This window comes from Salvelinus namaycush, chromosome 2, assembly GCF_016432855.1.
Source record: "Salvelinus namaycush isolate Seneca chromosome 2, SaNama_1.0, whole genome shotgun sequence".
NCBI classification, from domain to species: Eukaryota; Metazoa; Chordata; class Actinopteri; order Salmoniformes; family Salmonidae; genus Salvelinus; species Salvelinus namaycush.
This window is the reverse complement of record NC_052308.1, coordinates 71,593,224-71,611,484: the sequence shown is the minus strand read 5'-3', so window position 1 is coordinate 71,611,484 and position 18,261 is coordinate 71,593,224. Positions and strand designations below refer to the sequence as shown.

The 18,261-nt window shown below is 41.3% G+C and overlaps 1 protein-coding gene across 2 annotated transcripts in view; it reads right to left on the bottom strand.

The window, feature by feature from the left end:
- Positions 1 to 7,736: 7,736 nt before the first annotated feature.
- LOC120017631 (GTPase IMAP family member 7-like) overlaps positions 7,737 to 18,261 on the bottom strand; it is a 49,723-nt gene continuing 39,198 nt past the window's right edge. For both annotated transcript variants that reach the window (XM_038960536.1, XM_038960526.1), the window contains exons 4-7: positions 10,838 to 10,918; positions 10,377 to 10,560; positions 10,167 to 10,266; positions 7,737 to 10,066 (exon numbers count right to left, since the gene is read on the bottom strand). In XM_038960536.1, the coding sequence (XP_038816464.1) occupies positions 9,036 to 10,066; positions 10,167 to 10,266; positions 10,377 to 10,560; positions 10,838 to 10,918 (1,396 nt within the window). In that variant the 3' untranslated portion in view covers positions 7,737 to 9,035. The remainder of the gene's footprint in view (positions 10,067 to 10,166; positions 10,267 to 10,376; positions 10,561 to 10,837; positions 10,919 to 18,261) is intronic.

Genomic DNA, 18,261 nt, shown 5'->3' with positions numbered 1-18,261 from the left:
TGACTATACTGACCTCTACTGGGTAGTCAGACAGTAGACTGACTAATATCCTTGACTATACTGACCTCTACTGGGTAGTCAGACAGTAGACAGACTGACTAATATCCTTGACTATACTGACCTCTACTGGGTAGTCAGACAGTAGACAGACTAATATCCTTGACTATACTGACCTCTACTGGGTAGTCAGACAGTAGACAGACTGACTAATATCCTTGACTATACTGACCTCTACTGGGTAGTCAGACAGTAGACAGACTAATATCCTTGACTATACTGACCTCTACTGGGTAGTCAGACAGTAGACAGACTGACTAATATCCTTGACTATACTGACCTCTACTGGGTAGTCAGACAGTAGACAGACTAATATCCTTGACTATACTGACCTCTACTGGGTAGTCAGACAGTAGACAGACTAATATCCTTGACTATACTGACCTCTACTGGGTAGTCAGACAGTAGACAGACTGACTAATATCCTTGACTATACTGACCTCTACTGGGTAGTCAGACAGTAGACAGACTGACTAATATCCTTGACTATACTGACCTCTACTGGGTAGTCAGACAGTAGACTGACTAATATCCTTGACTATACTGACCTCTACTGGGTAGTCAGACAGTAGATGGAATAGAGACAGTTCTCTATTCAATCAAAGTTGTCAAATTAATAAATCAATAATGTAGTTTTAAACTGAAGGGTTAACCTTGATCTCAGTTAGAGTATTTTTAAAGGATACTCGATGCCATCTAGAGTTTACCAAGAAGCCTTAACCCCCCACTTTACCATTCATATTGTTAATTCTACATAAAAGTGCTAATATCTTATATACCTCTAAACACCATCTTTTCAATCTAAAAAAATCTATAAGAACACTTCTAACGATTAATCAATGAACAACTCTCACCAATAAAATCTAACATACAACGCTACTCATTCATTACGCAGTCATCTGAAATGAATGTAAAAATGACCATTGTAAGAACTGAGGTCATTTACAGCATATCGGCTAATGAGTAGTCCTGAAACAGAACTCTGGGGAACCCCTGGCTGCTATTTAAGATTTGACACAGACATTGCAACTTTCTGACTGATTCTCACTACCTGTTGCCCCAACATACCACACTGGCTGAATAAACCCCCTGGTTGCAGTCATTCAGCTTACCCGCTGCTCTGAGGCGTCTGCATAGTCCCACATTTTTATTTTTTAAATAAAAATGGCCCAATGTCTATGCAGCTGCTCTGCAGGCATGTCTGGATGAAACTCCCCCCAATGTTTCAATGTGGTTTCAGAAATGTTTCAATGTGGTTTCAGAAATGTTTACATGTTCTGCTGTTAGCGAGGTTATCCCATGTCCTCAACAATACACCATTAGCCTCTCAGTTAGGCTTGGAATGATCATCAGTGTTATGCATGGGAATGATGACCTCAGACACCTGATCTGACCTGATTCTGTAAATTAAGGTTCTCCCCAATTCTCGCGGGGCGCGTGCCCGTGTGCTCTTGGGCATGGATTTTACAGGTGTGGTCGCTTCATTCAGCAATATGCACGTGCATATATCTACGTGCGTGCGCTTGGGTAGAGTCCAATTTTTGGAGATGCGGACACCTTTTGTAACATGATACCTCGCAAGTCCATACATTTCCTGACTCACAAATAACAACATTAACGTTTAGTTTTGATTTAAATGACCTTGTTTTGTGCTTGCCAGTAGGCTGTAGGTTACTCCGCTAGCAGCTTGCTATAGCTGGCTAAAAACAGCAAGCAAGCTAGCCTTTTAGCTTCCCACATCTACCCCATGTTAAATAATATGATTTATAAATAATATGCCCATGGCATATTACTCACCATTGTAACCTACAACATTAGGCACGGTTGTCTAAGTCACTGCATCTCAGTGCAAGAGGCGTCACTGCAGTACCTGGTTTGAATCCAGGCTGCATCAAATCCGGCCGTGATTGGGAGTCCCATAGGGCTGCACACAATTAGCCCAGCGTCGCCGGGGTAGGCCGTCATTGTAAATAAGAACTCGTCATTGTAAACAACTGACTTGCCTAGTAATGTTTTTTTAAACAACACGTTTCTTTAGTTAATACCTTTAGTTTTCAAGGTGCACAAGACACCAGTCTGATTTGTGCTTGTCTCAGTGGACTATTCATTTGCAGAGGCTGTGGGGATGACAGTCCATCACTCTCTAAGACATATGCTAATGAAATTGTATATGGTTATTTAATGTAAGAACAAATGGTGCAACTAGGGTTGTAAAATTACTGGAACTTTCAATAAATTCCCTGGGTTTCTGAATTCCTGGAAATTGCTGCATTTTCCTAGACCGCCATGTGTACAACAGCAAAGTTAACCAGCATATTGTTGTTGAGAACAATGCAGCGGAGGCACTAGCAGAGTGAGAAGAGAAAACAGTCCTTGCCTTATTAATTGTCTAAGAAAAGTGAAGAGAGAGGAAACCAACTTAATTATGTCTGTAATCAATAACCTAACTGTTAAATGTGCCTGGCTTTATAAATCATCCATAGGATATACACTACATGACCAAAGGTATGTGGACATCTGCTCATTGAACATCTGATTCCAAAATCATGGGCATTAATATGGAGTTGGTCCCCCCTTTTCTGCTGTAACAGCCTCCACATCTTCTGGGAAGGCTTTCCTCTAGATGTTGGAACATTGCTGCAGGGACTTGCTTCCATTCAGCCACAAAAGCATTAGTGAGGTCGGGGACTGATGTTGGGCGATTAGACCTGGCTTGCAGTCAGCGTTCCAAAGGTGTTCAATGGGGTTGAGGTCAGGGCTCTGTGCAGGTCAGTCAAGTTCTACCACACTGATCTCGACAAACCATTTCTGTATGGACCTCGCTTTGTGCACGGGGGCATTGTCATGCTGAAACAGGAAAGGGCCTTCCCCAAACTGTTGCCACAAAGTTGTAAGCACAGAATCGTCTAGAATGTCATTGTATGCTGTAGTGTTAAGATTTCCCTTCACTAGCACGAACCATGAAGAACTGACTTGTTGGAAAGGTGGCATCATATGACAGTGCCACGTTGAAATGCGCTGAGCTTTTCAGTAAGGCCTTTCTGCTGTGAATGTTTGTCTATGGAGATTCCATGGCTGTGTGCTCGATTGTATACACCTGTCAGCAATGGGTGTGGCTGAAACAGCAGAACCACTCATTTGATAAGATAGATAGATTGTTTGTTGTTGTGTGTTGTTTGTCGCACTGCTTTGCTTTATCTTGGCCAGGTCGCAGTTGTAAATGAGAACCTGTTCTCAACTAGCTTACCAGGTTAAATAAAGGTGAAAAAATAGATAGCTAGATGACAGATCCTGCTTCTGTTGTCTGTCTGAGAGTTTGTTTAATATCCTACTGATTGCGTGAGCGATAAGCCTCATGCAACATGTTGGATAAAGCAATTTCACAATTTTGTCTGTTTTTAATCTTTGCTATGCTGTAACAAATGCTTCACAATGTTTTTCGTTAGAACAGATTTTCAGGTATTATAATTTATTTTGTGTTTTTTTACACTTTTCCAAACAGTCAGAAATGTTATGATCTAAAAGCACCTGTTTGTCACACATAATACGCTGCGAACGCAACTCCTGTACCCTGATTTTTCTTGATCTCCTTATTGTTATTATTACTATTATGATCATCATTATAATAAGTAATGTCATTATCATTAGTAGACTTAGTATAATAGCCTTGTATAACCACCATCGAGCTGTAGGCCTAAGAGCGCATCCTGTTTAGCTGACTTAATACCGTAACTTAGGCTTTTGCGTCACGTAAAGAGAGCAAGTGTTGAGGGGATGTTTTTCCTAAAACAAATGAGGGATTTTGGTAACATGCATAACTTTTCAAGTAAGGAACTAGAAATGTGTGTAATTATGTTGCAGCTTCAGCACCACGGACAGCACGATAAACACTGTTGCTGCGTTATCTATGGTCCCTGGTCGCTGCAGCAGGGAGGAGAGAGACAACATGTACCAATCACATAGGCACTACTAGCTGTCACCACAAGTCCGAGCCAGGCCCAAATCAATTGCTGTCGGCTCCCTCGAGTCGTTTTTGTGTCTTAATTATTTAATCAATGCGTGTGCTTAAAGTATCAGACAATCTCAGTGCATATAGTTGATTGTATTTAAACATATCGGTTGTTTTATATATGGAAAAATACACGTTTTGAAATTTGATTGGTCGAAACAAGAGACAACTCTCCGACAATATTTGTTGGGTGGTATTGAGGGCTTATTTGTTGGGGTCGGGGACAGCCTTGTAGGCTTACCCGTATTGAGGGCTTATTTGTTGGGGTCGGGGACAGCCTTGTAGGCTTACCCGGTATTGAGGGCTTATTTGTTGGGGTCGGGGACAGCCTTGTAGGCTTACCCGGTATTGAGGGCTTATTTGTTGGGGTCGGGGACAGCCTTGTAGGCTTACCCAGTATTGAAGGCTTATTTGTTGGGGTCGGGGACAGCCTTGCAGGCTTACCCAGTATTGAAGGCTGGACTTGACAATCTCCAAATGTCATTCAACTTGTTGGTGTTTTTTAACATATGTCTCTTTCCATTCATCAAATGGCCGCTGCACAGTTTGGATTGACTGATTATAGTTAAATCAGTTTTAAAAAGTACTTATACTGTAGGCCTATGTAACTTCATATAGCCACCCAGGAGAAAGGCACACGGACACCCACACTTCAGGTCGACTTGGTTTATATCTGCAGGAAAAGATGTCAAACAGTGATGACAGGCATTGACAGAACGGTCACAGCCACACGTTCACTGGTTAGGTAGGACACAATATATCTTCCAGATAGGAGCAACAGTAATGATACATCCCCTAAATACAGAGGACAAGTACAACAGTGGAGGCTGGTGAGGGGAGGACGGCTCATAATAACAGCTGGAATGGAGGTAAATGGAATGGTATGAACCACGGCAGTCTTATTCCCTGTCCTCGAGCTGACGGAATAACTCGAGAGTTTCCCCTTTTCAATCCGCATAGAATAAAAATGGTTTTATGGTAAATTAACAAAGATGTAAACAACTATTTCACTGCTGCTGTATTGAACCTTTTCTGGCCCATGGTGTTGCATGTGAATGTTTATCCTTTTAAGCTTGGAAAAGAGACCCTTAAACCCAGACTTGGAGCTTACAACCAATCCACTGAATAGCAGGCTAGTGATTGCTTTGCAACACTGATTACTTACAAACCACTCATTGTAAAAAATTTAAAAAAGCGATTTCCAACTTGTTGTGTAATGTTTATATCCAATGGCCGATAAGCACTGATATGTTTTATCTATCATTTCTACTTCATATGACAAGGATTGAAAAGGATTTGCCAGTAGATTTGCACCTTGATTCATGATGACTGCTGGTCTAGCTTGCTAGCTAAGATTTTGAAACTATGACATTGACATGATCAGTCCAATCAAAGCTACGGTAGATATAACGTGATTTGACAATTTTATCTGTGGCCAATGACCTGGACCTTGGGCACTTCTAATGTAAGTCTATGGCAGCACCGAAGGGGCTTGAATTTTCGAGCACTCCCTGTAAATTTTGCGGTGACATAGTGTCCCCATGAGTGACAGAACACTAAGCCAATCACGCCGCAACTAAAGAACATTACCAACCCCTACTCTCTGTATTTTCCTCTGGCTGCCCCACCACCACAAAACACATGCATTTTGGAGCTGCCTCAAGAAAGCAAAAAAGAGACCATGTTTGTATGCAGACTTATTAACTCAATTATTTATTTATTTTTACATTGTTTGCAAACTGATATGTGACACGTATTAATGCCAAAATAACATGCAAAACAGGCAACAACAAACAAAACCATTTAATTTCTTTTGCTAAACGGCTCTGCCCCACCTGCCCTGAATGACAGGTCGCCACTGTGAAATAGGCTTGAAATACATTAACGGCAACATAAATATATACATAGGCACATTCTCTAAGGACTTTTGGATTTATGAACCGGTTTTCAAAAGACACCATTGTGTTATAAAGTTTTAAGGCGCTGCATCTTAGTGCAAGAGGCGTCACTGCAGTCCCTGGTTCAAATCCAGGCTGCATCACATCCGGCCGTGATTGGGAGACCCATAGATAGGCCAGCAAACAATTGGCCCAGCGTCGTCCGGGTTTGGCTGGGGTAGGCCGTCATTGTAAATACGAATTTGTTCTTAACTGACTTGCCTGGTAAAATCAATTTTAAAAATTGTTTTTCCGCCGTTATTCAAATGACATTTTCACGCAGCGTAGAGTATAATTTTGAACTCACTTGAAAACAATAATGCAATTATTCATTGCATTGTGATGCTGTAGGCTAGTCTAGGTAGGTAATTATATTGTCCCAAAACAAGATCAATAAGGGTGCTTTTTGAGCCGTCTCATGTCTTCACTGCTCTTTCGTGCGCAATGATGCACCTGGCCTCTCTGCTGCCTATCAGCTATTCCTATTTGTTCTTGTGGACTCATATTACAACTGATGCAGCTTTGATGCTTTTACATGTGGTATGATGGCTAGTTAGCCTATTACAGATCTGGACAAACGATCCACCTACCACTATTGTCACTATGAATGGTGGATACAACTCTCCTTCCGTGGCCTCCAATTGCTCTTAAATACAAGTAAAACTAAATGCATGCTCTTCAACCGATCGCTGCCTGCTCCTGCCCGCCTGTCCAACATCACTACTCTGGACGGCTCTGACTTAGAATATGTGGACAACTACAAATACCTAGGTGTCTGGTTAGACTGTAAACTCTCCTTCCAGACTCACATCAAACATCTCCAATCCAAAGTTAAATCTAGAATTGGCTTCCTATTCCGCAACAAAGCATCCTTCACTCATGCTGCCAAACATACCCTTGTAAAACTGACCATCCTACCAATCCTCGACTTCGGTGATGTCATTTACAAAATAGCCTCCAAAACACTACTCAATAAATTGGATGCAGTCTATCACAGTGCCATCCGTTTTGTCACCAAAGCCCCATATACTACCCACCACTGCGACCTGTACACTCTCGTTGGCTGGCCCTCGCTTCATACTCGTCGCCAAACCCACTGGCTCCAGGTCATCTACAAAACCCTGCTAGGTAAAGTCCCCCCTTATCTCAGCTCGCTGGTCACCATAGCAGCACCCACCTGTAGCACGCGCTCCAGCAGGTATATCTCTCTGGTCACCCCCAAAACCAATTCTTCCTTTGGCCGCCTCTCCTTCCAGTTCTCTGCTGCCAATGACTGGAATGAACTACAAAAATCTCTGAAACTGGAAACACTTATCTCCCTCACTAGCTTTAAGCACCAGCTGTCAGAGCAGCTCATAGATTACTGCACCTGTACATAGCCCATCTATAATTTAGCCCAAACTACTACCTCTTTACCTACTGTATTTATTTATTTATTTTGCTCCTTTGCACCCCATTATTTCTATCTCTACTTTGCACTTTCTTCCACTGCAAACCAACCATTCCAGTTTTTTTTTTTTACGTGCTATATTGTATTTACTTCGCCACCATGGCCTTTTTTATATTTTTATTTATTTATATATATATTTTGTTTGCCTTCACCTCCCTTATCTCACCTCACTTGCTCACATTGTATATAGACTTATTTTTCACTGTATTATTGACTGTATGTTTGTTTTACTCCATGTGTAACTATGTGTTGTTGTATGTGTCGAACTGCTTTGCTTTATCTTGGCCAGGTCGCAATTGTAAATGAGAACGTGTTCTCAATTTGCCTACCTGGTTAAATAAAGGTGAAATAAAATAAATAAAATAAAAAAAAATAGATTGCAGGATATACCGTTAGACTGGTAAACTATATTGACCTGTGGTATAGTTAAGCAATAAGGCCCAAGGGGGTGTGGTATGGTATATGGCCAATATACCATGGCTAAGGGCTGTTCTTATGCAATGGAGACAGCCCTTAGCCGTAGTATATTGGCCTATACCACAAACCCCAGAGGTGCCTTATTGCTATTATAAACTGGTTACCAACGTATTTAAAGCAGTAAATAGAAATGTTTCATCATACCTGTGTTATAGAGTCTGATATACCACGGCTGTCAGGCAATAAGCATTCAGGTCTCGAACCACCCAGTTTATAATTAAAGTTAGCACATGGAAAAGCATAGTGCAGGAAAGTACCAAAATACCTTAATATAGGTGAGACCTATGCAAGCAGCTGAGGAAATGTTTCTAGGATGGAAGAAATGTTCTAGTAAAACCTACAGATAGTGAATTTAAACCAGGGGGGAATGCATTACCCTCCCCTGTGCCCAATAAAACCCCAGAGCAAAAAAAAAAAAAAGTTTGACAACCCTCCCCTATTTTGGACCACCCCTCTCCCAGTAAAATGCCATCTGTCCCTTACTTCTCAACTAAATACATTTTGGGGGGGATTCTAACAAGGCTACAATGTTTGGTTTATTGTGTGAACAGTCGCAGAGATTATATTTGGTGATCAATGCAGATTATGCTACTTTGATGCATAGCCTATACTGTAGATCAGATCAAGGAACCAAGACACAACACTGCCCCTACGGCTCCGCAATGAATGATACACCGTGTCTCACTTTTCAGGAAGTAAAAGTTTTTCAAATGCCCGAGTGTATTACAAGGTCCTGGCCCCTTTGTGCCGAAAAACGACAACACTGCGCTCTGTATCTACTGTCTCTGCAGAGAGTATAGACCATTAAGCCCATGAATCGGGACACAACCTACATGTCAGATGCAATTCTTGACAAATGTGTACATTTGACAATTGTGACTGCTGTGACTATTGTTATGACTACTGTCAGAGAAAGGGCACAGCCCTCTAGTGACTGCTATTATCTTAACAATTTTTTATTGTACATTTTTGTATTTTATTTGTGTACTGCCTTTTATTTTATGTTCCGTTTCGTTAGTTTTTTTCTCTGTTTTGCTCTTTATTGCCATATTGTTTTTGTTGGTCTGATCATTGTTTCCTCTAAATTAACTATTTAAGAAAATCTTTATATTACCTTGAATACATTCTCTCTTTTTCTTTCTTCTTCTTCTTTCTTTTCCGTTCTATTTAGCTCTTCTTTCAACAATCTGATTTCCTTTTCATATTCCTCTTTATTACGTCTAATTTCCTCCTCCAGTTTTTGTTCCTTCTGTATTGATATCCTATATTTTTCCTTATTTATATCTACATTAGACTTACAGAAGCAAAATATGATAAGAGTGATGATTGTTGCAACAATGATTGTCAGTTTAAACTTAATGTCTGAATCTGAGATTTTCTCCGCCGATTTTTCAACATCCTTCAATGCCAGATCATTTAACTCCTTTCTCTTTTTCTCCTCCTCCTCTCTGATCTCTCTTTCTGCTGTATCCCTCTTTTTCCCCTCCTCTTGTATTATCTGAGCCCTCTCCCTCTTCCTCATCTCCTCTTCCCTAACCCTTTCCTGTGTCAGCAAGTCTGCCTCATGATGATAACCCCTATACTCATTCAGTAATTCTTCTATCTTCTCTAGCAGCTCTGAGACCTGAGTGTTGTCATTCTTGTCCTTGTTGTTAAAGACATGGTATCTGTCCCCACAACTGTTAATGACTTGTAGTAGATGGCTGCTGCCCTTTATAAACATCTCTACTGGTTTCCCCTCTAGCTGGTCTACCCCAGTGAACAGAACGATCGTGTACTTTAAAGCCTCCTCTCCAAAATGTTCCTGGATCCATTGAACTGACTTTCTGTCCTCATCTGTGAATTCCCCCAGCCTGGTCACCAATAGGAAGGCATGAGGTGTGGTGTTAATGCATTCAGCAGTTTTAACCATAACTTCCTTAGGTTGCAACAACGTGCCCAAGATACCTGGGGTGTCAATCACTGTTATTCTATTCTGGCCGATAACAACATTGTGTTTCTCACACTTTGTGGTCACAGCCATTGGAGAAGCCTCTGCTCGAAACGCCTCTCTCCCCAGGATGGTGTTTCCTGTTGAACTCTTCCCTGATCCAGTCTTACCCAGCAGAACAATCCTCATGTCAAGTCTCACCTTACCTGCAGAGACACAGGACATGTAATGAGTAAATGTTATAGAATATATGGAAACACACTCCCCAGAACAAAACATTGGAAATGCAGTTGTGACTATACACACCCTCCACTGTGGGACTCATATGATACCAAAGTCCTCCCAGACCCAGAAGTGAGGGTATGAGGATCCAGAGAAGGCCTAAGGTTTTTTTCCGTAAGCCAACCTGAGGAAATCAGAGTAATGTCTGTTATTAAATTGATACAGTTACTTTACAATCCTAAATCAATTAGAACACAATTAAGAATCTAAATGGGAAAGAATGAATCCCTCTACCTGAGTCAAAGTCCTTTCTATTTCAACATGGCCGTGCTCATCAGTGTCATCCACTAACGTGTGTTTCTTTAGTCCTGGGGCCTTGTAGTGGTCTCTAACATGGTCCTCACAGTACGCAGCCTTACAAACCTTGCAGAACTTCACAGCTTTGTGAATGCGCCCCACACATATGGCACACTTCCGTCTGGTACAATTCACGTGACAGAATACAATAGAACAGCAAAACATTATTGTCCACCTAAACATTATATTTTTTTACTCCTGAACTAATTTAAGCATGATAACCAAAGAGGGTGAATACTTATCTTACCAATGTATTTCAATATTATCTTTTTCATTATTTTGTTTATAAATATTGTGTAGGTCAGTGACAAAAAAATACTATTAAAGCCATTTGAGTTCCAAGTTGTAACACAAGAAAATGTGAAAAAGTCCAAGGGGGTGAATTATTATGACCATACCTTTGATGTGTAACACCAGATCCTTGTGAATCCATCTCACCGTCATCTGAACTACCCACTGAGGAGTTTGGCTCCAGGCTCCTAGCAACAAGAGAGAGGTTGTTTTAGGTTACCAATCTTGTATATCTAATCTGATCACTCACTGACCTCTAGTGGTCATAGTAGACATTGTCACTTGTAGTGGCTTCCTTTCCTCTTTACGATAGCCACTGCCCTAGCCTGAAAGCTGGGTTGTTTCGTACGCATACAGTCCACACTCAAGGTTTCCAAACGGCCAAAACATTCAATGAGATCCAGGGATATGGTGCAACAAAAATGTTTATTCTTCTTATATCTAACAAAAAATATTATTCTCCAATCAACTTAAAGCAGAGATTACTTGACATGGAAAATACATAATATGACCTGTTTGTATGTCTGTATTGTCAAAAAACTATACCGCTCCCGCGTCTAGCTAGGACTCCCCCCCGAAGGCCCAACTTCCTGCCTTTATATTAAGACACTTACCACAGTACAATGAATGGGCAAAAGGGGGGCAAAAACCAAGTTACACTAACAACAAATGAATACATCTCATCAGGTAAATATAAATCATAAAGGTACGTACCTAATATTTCATCATATACATTAATATTGAATATACTTACACAAACGTACATGGAGCTCTGTATGTTCTGTATTTTATACAAATATGTCCAAATTGGCTCTAACATCCTTGATATGGCAAGTCTCTGTTACGGCCCGTTTACTTACTTCATACAATTTATTTGAACTCTGAGCGCTAGTGAACGACTGCCCCCTCTCAATGAGGATTTCAAGTTCAAGGCCGACCGGGGTACTGCAGGCAATGTTTTCAGAAAGCAGGATCCCCATTAGGAGCTTTTCAGACACCCACCAGAATATCGGCGAGGACCTTGCCGGCGCGAAGTACCCCACTTGTCCCTCTACTCAAAGGGGCTAGTGCCTTCACATACAAGGGCGACAGCCGCCGGTGATAATAGCCATTCATTAAACTGTACTTACATGCAATAGAAATTATTACTCAAAAACAAATGATTTGTATTGTTAAACGTGACTCGGTAAACTGATAGTGTTAGCCTGCTAGCTAGCTAGCCAGCGGGCAAGTTAGCTGGTCCTGCTGTTGGACGTAAGTGTTGACGTATCACCACACAGACTACACATTTTTCACAGTTTTCTACTGTGATTGGTCAACAACACAGCTTTCCACCTAGGCTGATCGGCTTCCACTGGTGCTCACCGCTGACCACTCCACCTGGGTTTGAATTTCGCCCCCACCTAGGCTTCATAGAAAATGAAAAGGCCACCCGTCCTCTATCTGTCAGTGCCTTTATAATCAATGGGAGTATAGTGATCTTCGCGGCCAATATCGTGGATATACCATTTATTTTCTTACACAATCATGGTACCAATACTTGATCCTACACTGAACAAAACTATAAATGCAACATGCAACAATTTCAATGATTTAACTGTTCATATAAGGAAATCCGTCAATTGAAATATATTCAATAGGCCCTATTCTATGGATGTCACATGACTGGGAATACAGATATGTGTCTGTTGGTCAAAGATAACTTCAAAAACATGTAGGTGTGTAGATCAGAAAACCAGTCAGTCTCTGGTGTGACCACCATTTGCCTCACACACCTTTGACACATCTCCTTTGCATAGAGTTGATCTGGCTGTTTATTGTGGCCTGTGGAATGTTGTCCCACTTCTCTTCAACGGCTGTGCGAAGTTTTGTATTTGTATTTATTAAGGATCCCCATTAGTTCCTGCCAAGGCAGCAGCTACTCTTCCTGGGGTCCAGCAAAATTAAGGCAGTTTATACAATTTTAAAAACATTACAATACATTCACAGACTGTGTGCCCTCAGGCCCCTACTCCACCACTACCACATATATAGAGTACAAAATCCATGTGTACGTGTGTGTATAGTGTGTATGCTATCGTGTGTCTATGTTTGTACTGTGGTAGTATGGTATATGGTACATGTAGTATCATGGCTCTATTTAGTATTGTGCACATTCCATAGTCTGCTCTGGAATATGGGACTGTGAAGAGACCTCTTGTGACATGTCTTGTGTGGTATGCATTGGTGTCCGAGCTGTGCGCCAGTACCTCAGACAGCTCGGTGTACTCAACATGTCAATACCTCTCATAAATACAAGCAGTGATGAAGTCAATCTCTCCTCCACTTTGAGCCAGGAGAGATTGACATGCATATTATTAATATTAGCTCTCTGTGTACATCCAAGGACCACCACGTACTGCCCTGTTCAGAACCAACTGCAATTTTCTTAACTACTTTTTTGTGGCACCTGACAACACGACTGAACAGTAGTCCAGGTGCGACAGAACTAGGGCATATAGGACCTGCATTGTTGACAGTGCTGCCAAGAAGGTAGAGCAGCACCTTATCATGGACATACTTCTCCCCATTTATTTTTTATTTATATCACCTTCATTTAACCAGGTAGGCCAGTTGAGAACAAGTTCTCATTTACAACTGCGACCTGGCCAAGATAAAGCAAAGCAGTGCGACACAAACAACAACACAGAGTTACACATGGAATCTTAGCTACTGTTGTATCAATATGTTTTGACCATGACAGTTAACAATCTATCCAGGGTAACTACGAGCAGTTTAGTCACCAACTTCCACAGCTCAATTTCCACATTATTTATTACAAGATTTAGTTGAGGTTTAGTGAATTATTTGTCCCAATACAATACAATGCTTTTAGTTTTAGAAATATTTAGGATTAATTTATTCCTTGCCACCCACTCTGAAACTAAGTGTAACTCTTTGTTAAGTGTTGCAGTCATTTCAATCGCTGTAGTAGCTGACATGTATAGTGTTGAGTCATCATCACAGACACTCTGGCTTTGGCATGTCGTTAGTAAAGATTGACAAAAAAGTAAATGGCCTAGACATCTGCCTTGGGGAATTCCTGATTCTACCTGGATTATGTTAAAGAGACTTCCATTAAAGAACACCCTCTGTGTTCTGTTAGACAGGTAACTCTTTATCTACAATATAGCAGGGGGTGTAAAGCCATAACACACAGGTGTCAAACTCATTCCACGGGGGGCCGAGTGTCTGCGGGTTTTCGCTCCTCCCTTGTACTTGATTGATGAATTAACATCACTAATTAGTTAGGAACTCCCCACACCTGGTTGTCTAGGGCTTTATTGAAAGGAAAAACCAAAAACCTGCAGACACTAGGCCCTCCGTGGAATGAGTTTGACACCCCTGCCATAACACATACGTTTTGCCAGCAGCAGTGTCACGCCCTGACCATAGTTTGCTTTGTATGTTTATGTTTTGTTTGGTCAGGGTGTGATCTGAGTGTGCATTCTATGTTGTATTGTCTAGTTTGTCTGTTTCTGTGTTTGGCCTGATATGGTTCTCAATCAGAGGCAGGTGTTAGTCGTTGTCTCTGATTGGGAACCATATTTAGGTAGCCTGTTTTGTCATTGTGGGTTGTGGGTGATTGTCTATGTGTAGTGTTTTTGTGTCAGCACTATTATTCATTAGCTTCACGTTTGTTATTTTTGTATAGTTTCGTTAAGTGTTCTCTGTGTTAATAAATATCAAGATGAACACTTACCACGCTGAATATTGGTCCTCCGATCCTTCAAACTTCTCCTCAGATGAGGAGGACGACGAGCGTGACAAGCAGACTATGATCGATAATGTCAAAAGCTGCACTGAAGTGTAACAAGACAGCACCCACAATCTTTTCATCATCAATTTCTCTCAGCCAATCATCAGTCATTTCTGTAAGTGTTGTGTTTGTTGAATGTCCTTCTCTATATGCATGCTGAAAGTTTGTTTACTGTAAAATAGCATTGTATCTGGTCAAACACCATTTTTTCAACAACAACATTTTTTCCAAAAGTTTACTAAGGGTTGGTAACAGGCTGATTGGTCGGCTATTTGAGCCCGTAAAGGGGGCTTTACTATTCTTAGGTAGCGGAATGACTTTTGCTTCCCTCCAAGCCCGAGGGCACACACTTTCTAGTAGGCTTAAATTGAAGATGTGGCAAATAGGAGTGGCAATATCATCCCCTATTATCCTCAGTAATTTCCCATCCAAATTGTCTGACCCCGGTGGCTTGTCATTGTTGATAGACAACAATAATTTTTCACTTCTTCCACACTAACTTTACGGAATTTAAAATGACAATGCTTGTCTTTCATCATTTGGTCAGATATACTTGGATGTGTAGTGTCAGTGTTTGTTGCTGGCATGTCATACATACGTTTGCTAATCTTGCCAATGAAAAAGTCATTAAAGTAGTTGGCAATATCAGTTGGTTTTGTGATGAATGAGCCATCTGATTCAATGAATGATGGAGCTGAGTTTGCCTTTTCCCCTTTTTCTCCAGAAGGTGCTCCAAAGCTTTTTACTATCATTCATCTTTGTTTCATAGTGTAGTTTATTATTTGTATTATTCAGTTTAGTCACATGATTTCTCAATTTGCAACAAGTTTGCCAATCGGTTGTGTAGCCAGACTTATTCGCCATTCCTTTTGCCTCATCCCTCTCAGTTTTTCAATTCCTCATCAATCCATGGGAGTTTAACAGTTTTACAGTAATTTTCTTCATGTTTATTAGCATGCACCCATTATTGAGTGTCAAGTGCAGTGTCTGTTTGATCCTCAATACACACCACAAACCAACATATATTATTTACATCAATAACATAGGAATCACTATAACTTATTTTATGACCTCTTATACACTATAATTAGGCCCAGTCTTTGGAACTTTGGTTTTCCTAGATATGGCTATTATATTGTGATCACTACATCCGATGGATCTGGATACTGATTTCAAGAACATTTCTGCAGCATCAGTAAAGATGGTATAGTTCATGTTGATACATGTTGATTTAATTCCTGTGCTGGTAGGTTGACTGATAACCTGAACCAGGTTGCAGGCACTGGTTACAGTTTGATGCTTTTTCTTGAGTGGGCAGCTTGATGAAAGCCAGTCAATATTTAAATCACAGAGAAAATATACGTCTCTGTTGATATCACATACATTATCTAGCATTTCACACATGTTATCCAGATACTGACTGTTAGCACTTGGTGGTCTATAGCAGCTTCCCATCAGAATGGGCTTTAGGTGAGGCAGCTTAACCTGTAGCCATATTACTTCAACAGTATTTGACATGAGATCCTCTCTAATCTTTACAGGAATATGGTTCTGAATATAAACAGCAACACCTCCACCATTGGCATTTCTATCTTCTCTGTAAATGTTATAACCTTGTATTGCTACCACTGTATCGTCAAAGGTATTATCTAAGTGAGTCTTAGAGTCAGAATATGAATGTCATCTGTTAGTAGCAAATTATTGATTTCATGAATCTTGTTTCTTAAGCTACATGTATTAACGTGGGCTATTTTGAGCACTTTTCTTCTGGAATGTTTACTTGCTTTCATTGCATTACTGGGAAGCTTAGCAGCAGTAGATGTGCTCATGTTCTTTATGTTTGTGAGCAGCTGACCTGCAACCCCAGCGACGAAGATGATCAGACTCCAGGACGGCGAAACTATTCGTTGTTTGTATCCTCTCCGGGCCTCTCGTTTGGGGTGTAGACTACTTTGCGGGAGGTCCCTGTATTCGGCTTCCACTGCTCGTGACATGCGACCATCGTTAATTGTCTTGCTCCTCTTGCTGTGCTCCTTCAACTCCGCTATCAGATGGGGGAGCTCCAGACAACACCGGCCAGTTGAATAACGACAAGGCGGAGATGCATCCAACAAGCGCAAATGCCGTCCAGCCACCGGCGTGGAAAATGTAAACATTTTCCCCAGTTTCTTACGTAGGCTGGCGACTTGCGTGATCAATGAAGCCACCTCAAGCCTATAATCCTTGGCAAGTAAACAATTGCCGCATTGGAACACCGAGTGATCCGGTTTGTCCTGAAACAGTGCGTAATAGATATAGCTCCTACAGTGCTGGAACAGTTCATTTATTTCTCCAGACAAAGAGGGCTCCATTGCAAAACCCATCTGGTACCAACTTCGTTAGCTTGATGGCTAGCAGTTTAGCGTCTCTGTCAAGCAGGCTTAAGTCTGTTAAATGCGATTCCGGGACAAGAAATAGCGGTCCTTGCTGTTAAAAGCTAACCGCATCGCGGAATCCACGCAAAAACAAGTTATGTATTCGTATTTCATGAATGTCGGTTAAGTTTCAATCAATAATAACAAACCAAGTGTTTAATAGCATAAAATGTTCAGCTGCGCACTCTGATGACGTGTGACGACATGATGTGCTGCAGGAGGATAACATCAATACAATAACTGGATATTGGCGGGAACTGGAACACTGTCGTACATGCCAATCCAGAGCATCCCAAACATGCTCAATGGGTGACATGTCTGGTGATTATGCAGGCCATGGAAGAACAGGGACATTTTCAGCTTCCAGGAATTGTGTGCAGATCCAGTTTGCATACACTCAATTAGTATTTGGTAGCATTGCCTTTACATTTTTTTTAAACTTGGGTCAAATATTTTGGGTAGCCTTCCACAAGCTTCCCACAATAAGTTGAATAAGTGAATGTTGGCCTATTCCTCCTGACAGAGCTGGTGTAACAGAGTCAGGTTTGTAGGCCTCCTTGCTCGCACACGCCTTTTCAGTTCTGCCTACAAATGTTCTATAGGTTGAGGTCAGGGCTTTGTGATGGCCACTCCAATACCTTGACTTTGTTGTCCTTAAGCCATTTTGCCACAACTTTGGAAGTATGCTGGGGGTCATTGTCCATTTGGAAGACCCATTTGTGACCAAGCTTTAACTTCCTGACTGATGTCTTGAGATGTTGCTTCAATATATCCACATAATTTTCTCCCCTCATGATGTCATCTATTTTGTGAAGAGCACCAGTCCCTCCTGCAGCAAAGCACCCCCACAACATGATGCTGCCACCCCCGTGCTTCACGGTTGGGATGGTGTTCTTCGGCTTGCAAGCATCCCCCTTTTGCCTCCAAACATAACGATGGTCATTATGGCCAAACAGTTCTATTTGTGTTTCATCAGACCAGAGGACATTTCTCCAAAAAGTACGATCTTTGTCCCCATGTGCAGTTGCAAACCGTAGTCTGGCTTTTTTATGGCGGTTTTGGAGCAGTGGCTTCTTCCGTGCTGAGCGGCCTTTCAGGTTATGTCGATATAGGACTCGTTTTACTGTGGATATAGATACCTTTGTACGCGTTTCCTCCAGCATCTTCACAAGGTCCTTTGCTGTTGTTCTGGGATTGATTTGCACTTTTCGCACTAAAGTACGTTCATCTCTAGGAGACAGGATTCGTCTCATTCTTGAGCGGTATGACAGCTGCATGGTCCCATGGTGTTTATACTTGCATACTATTGTTTGTACAG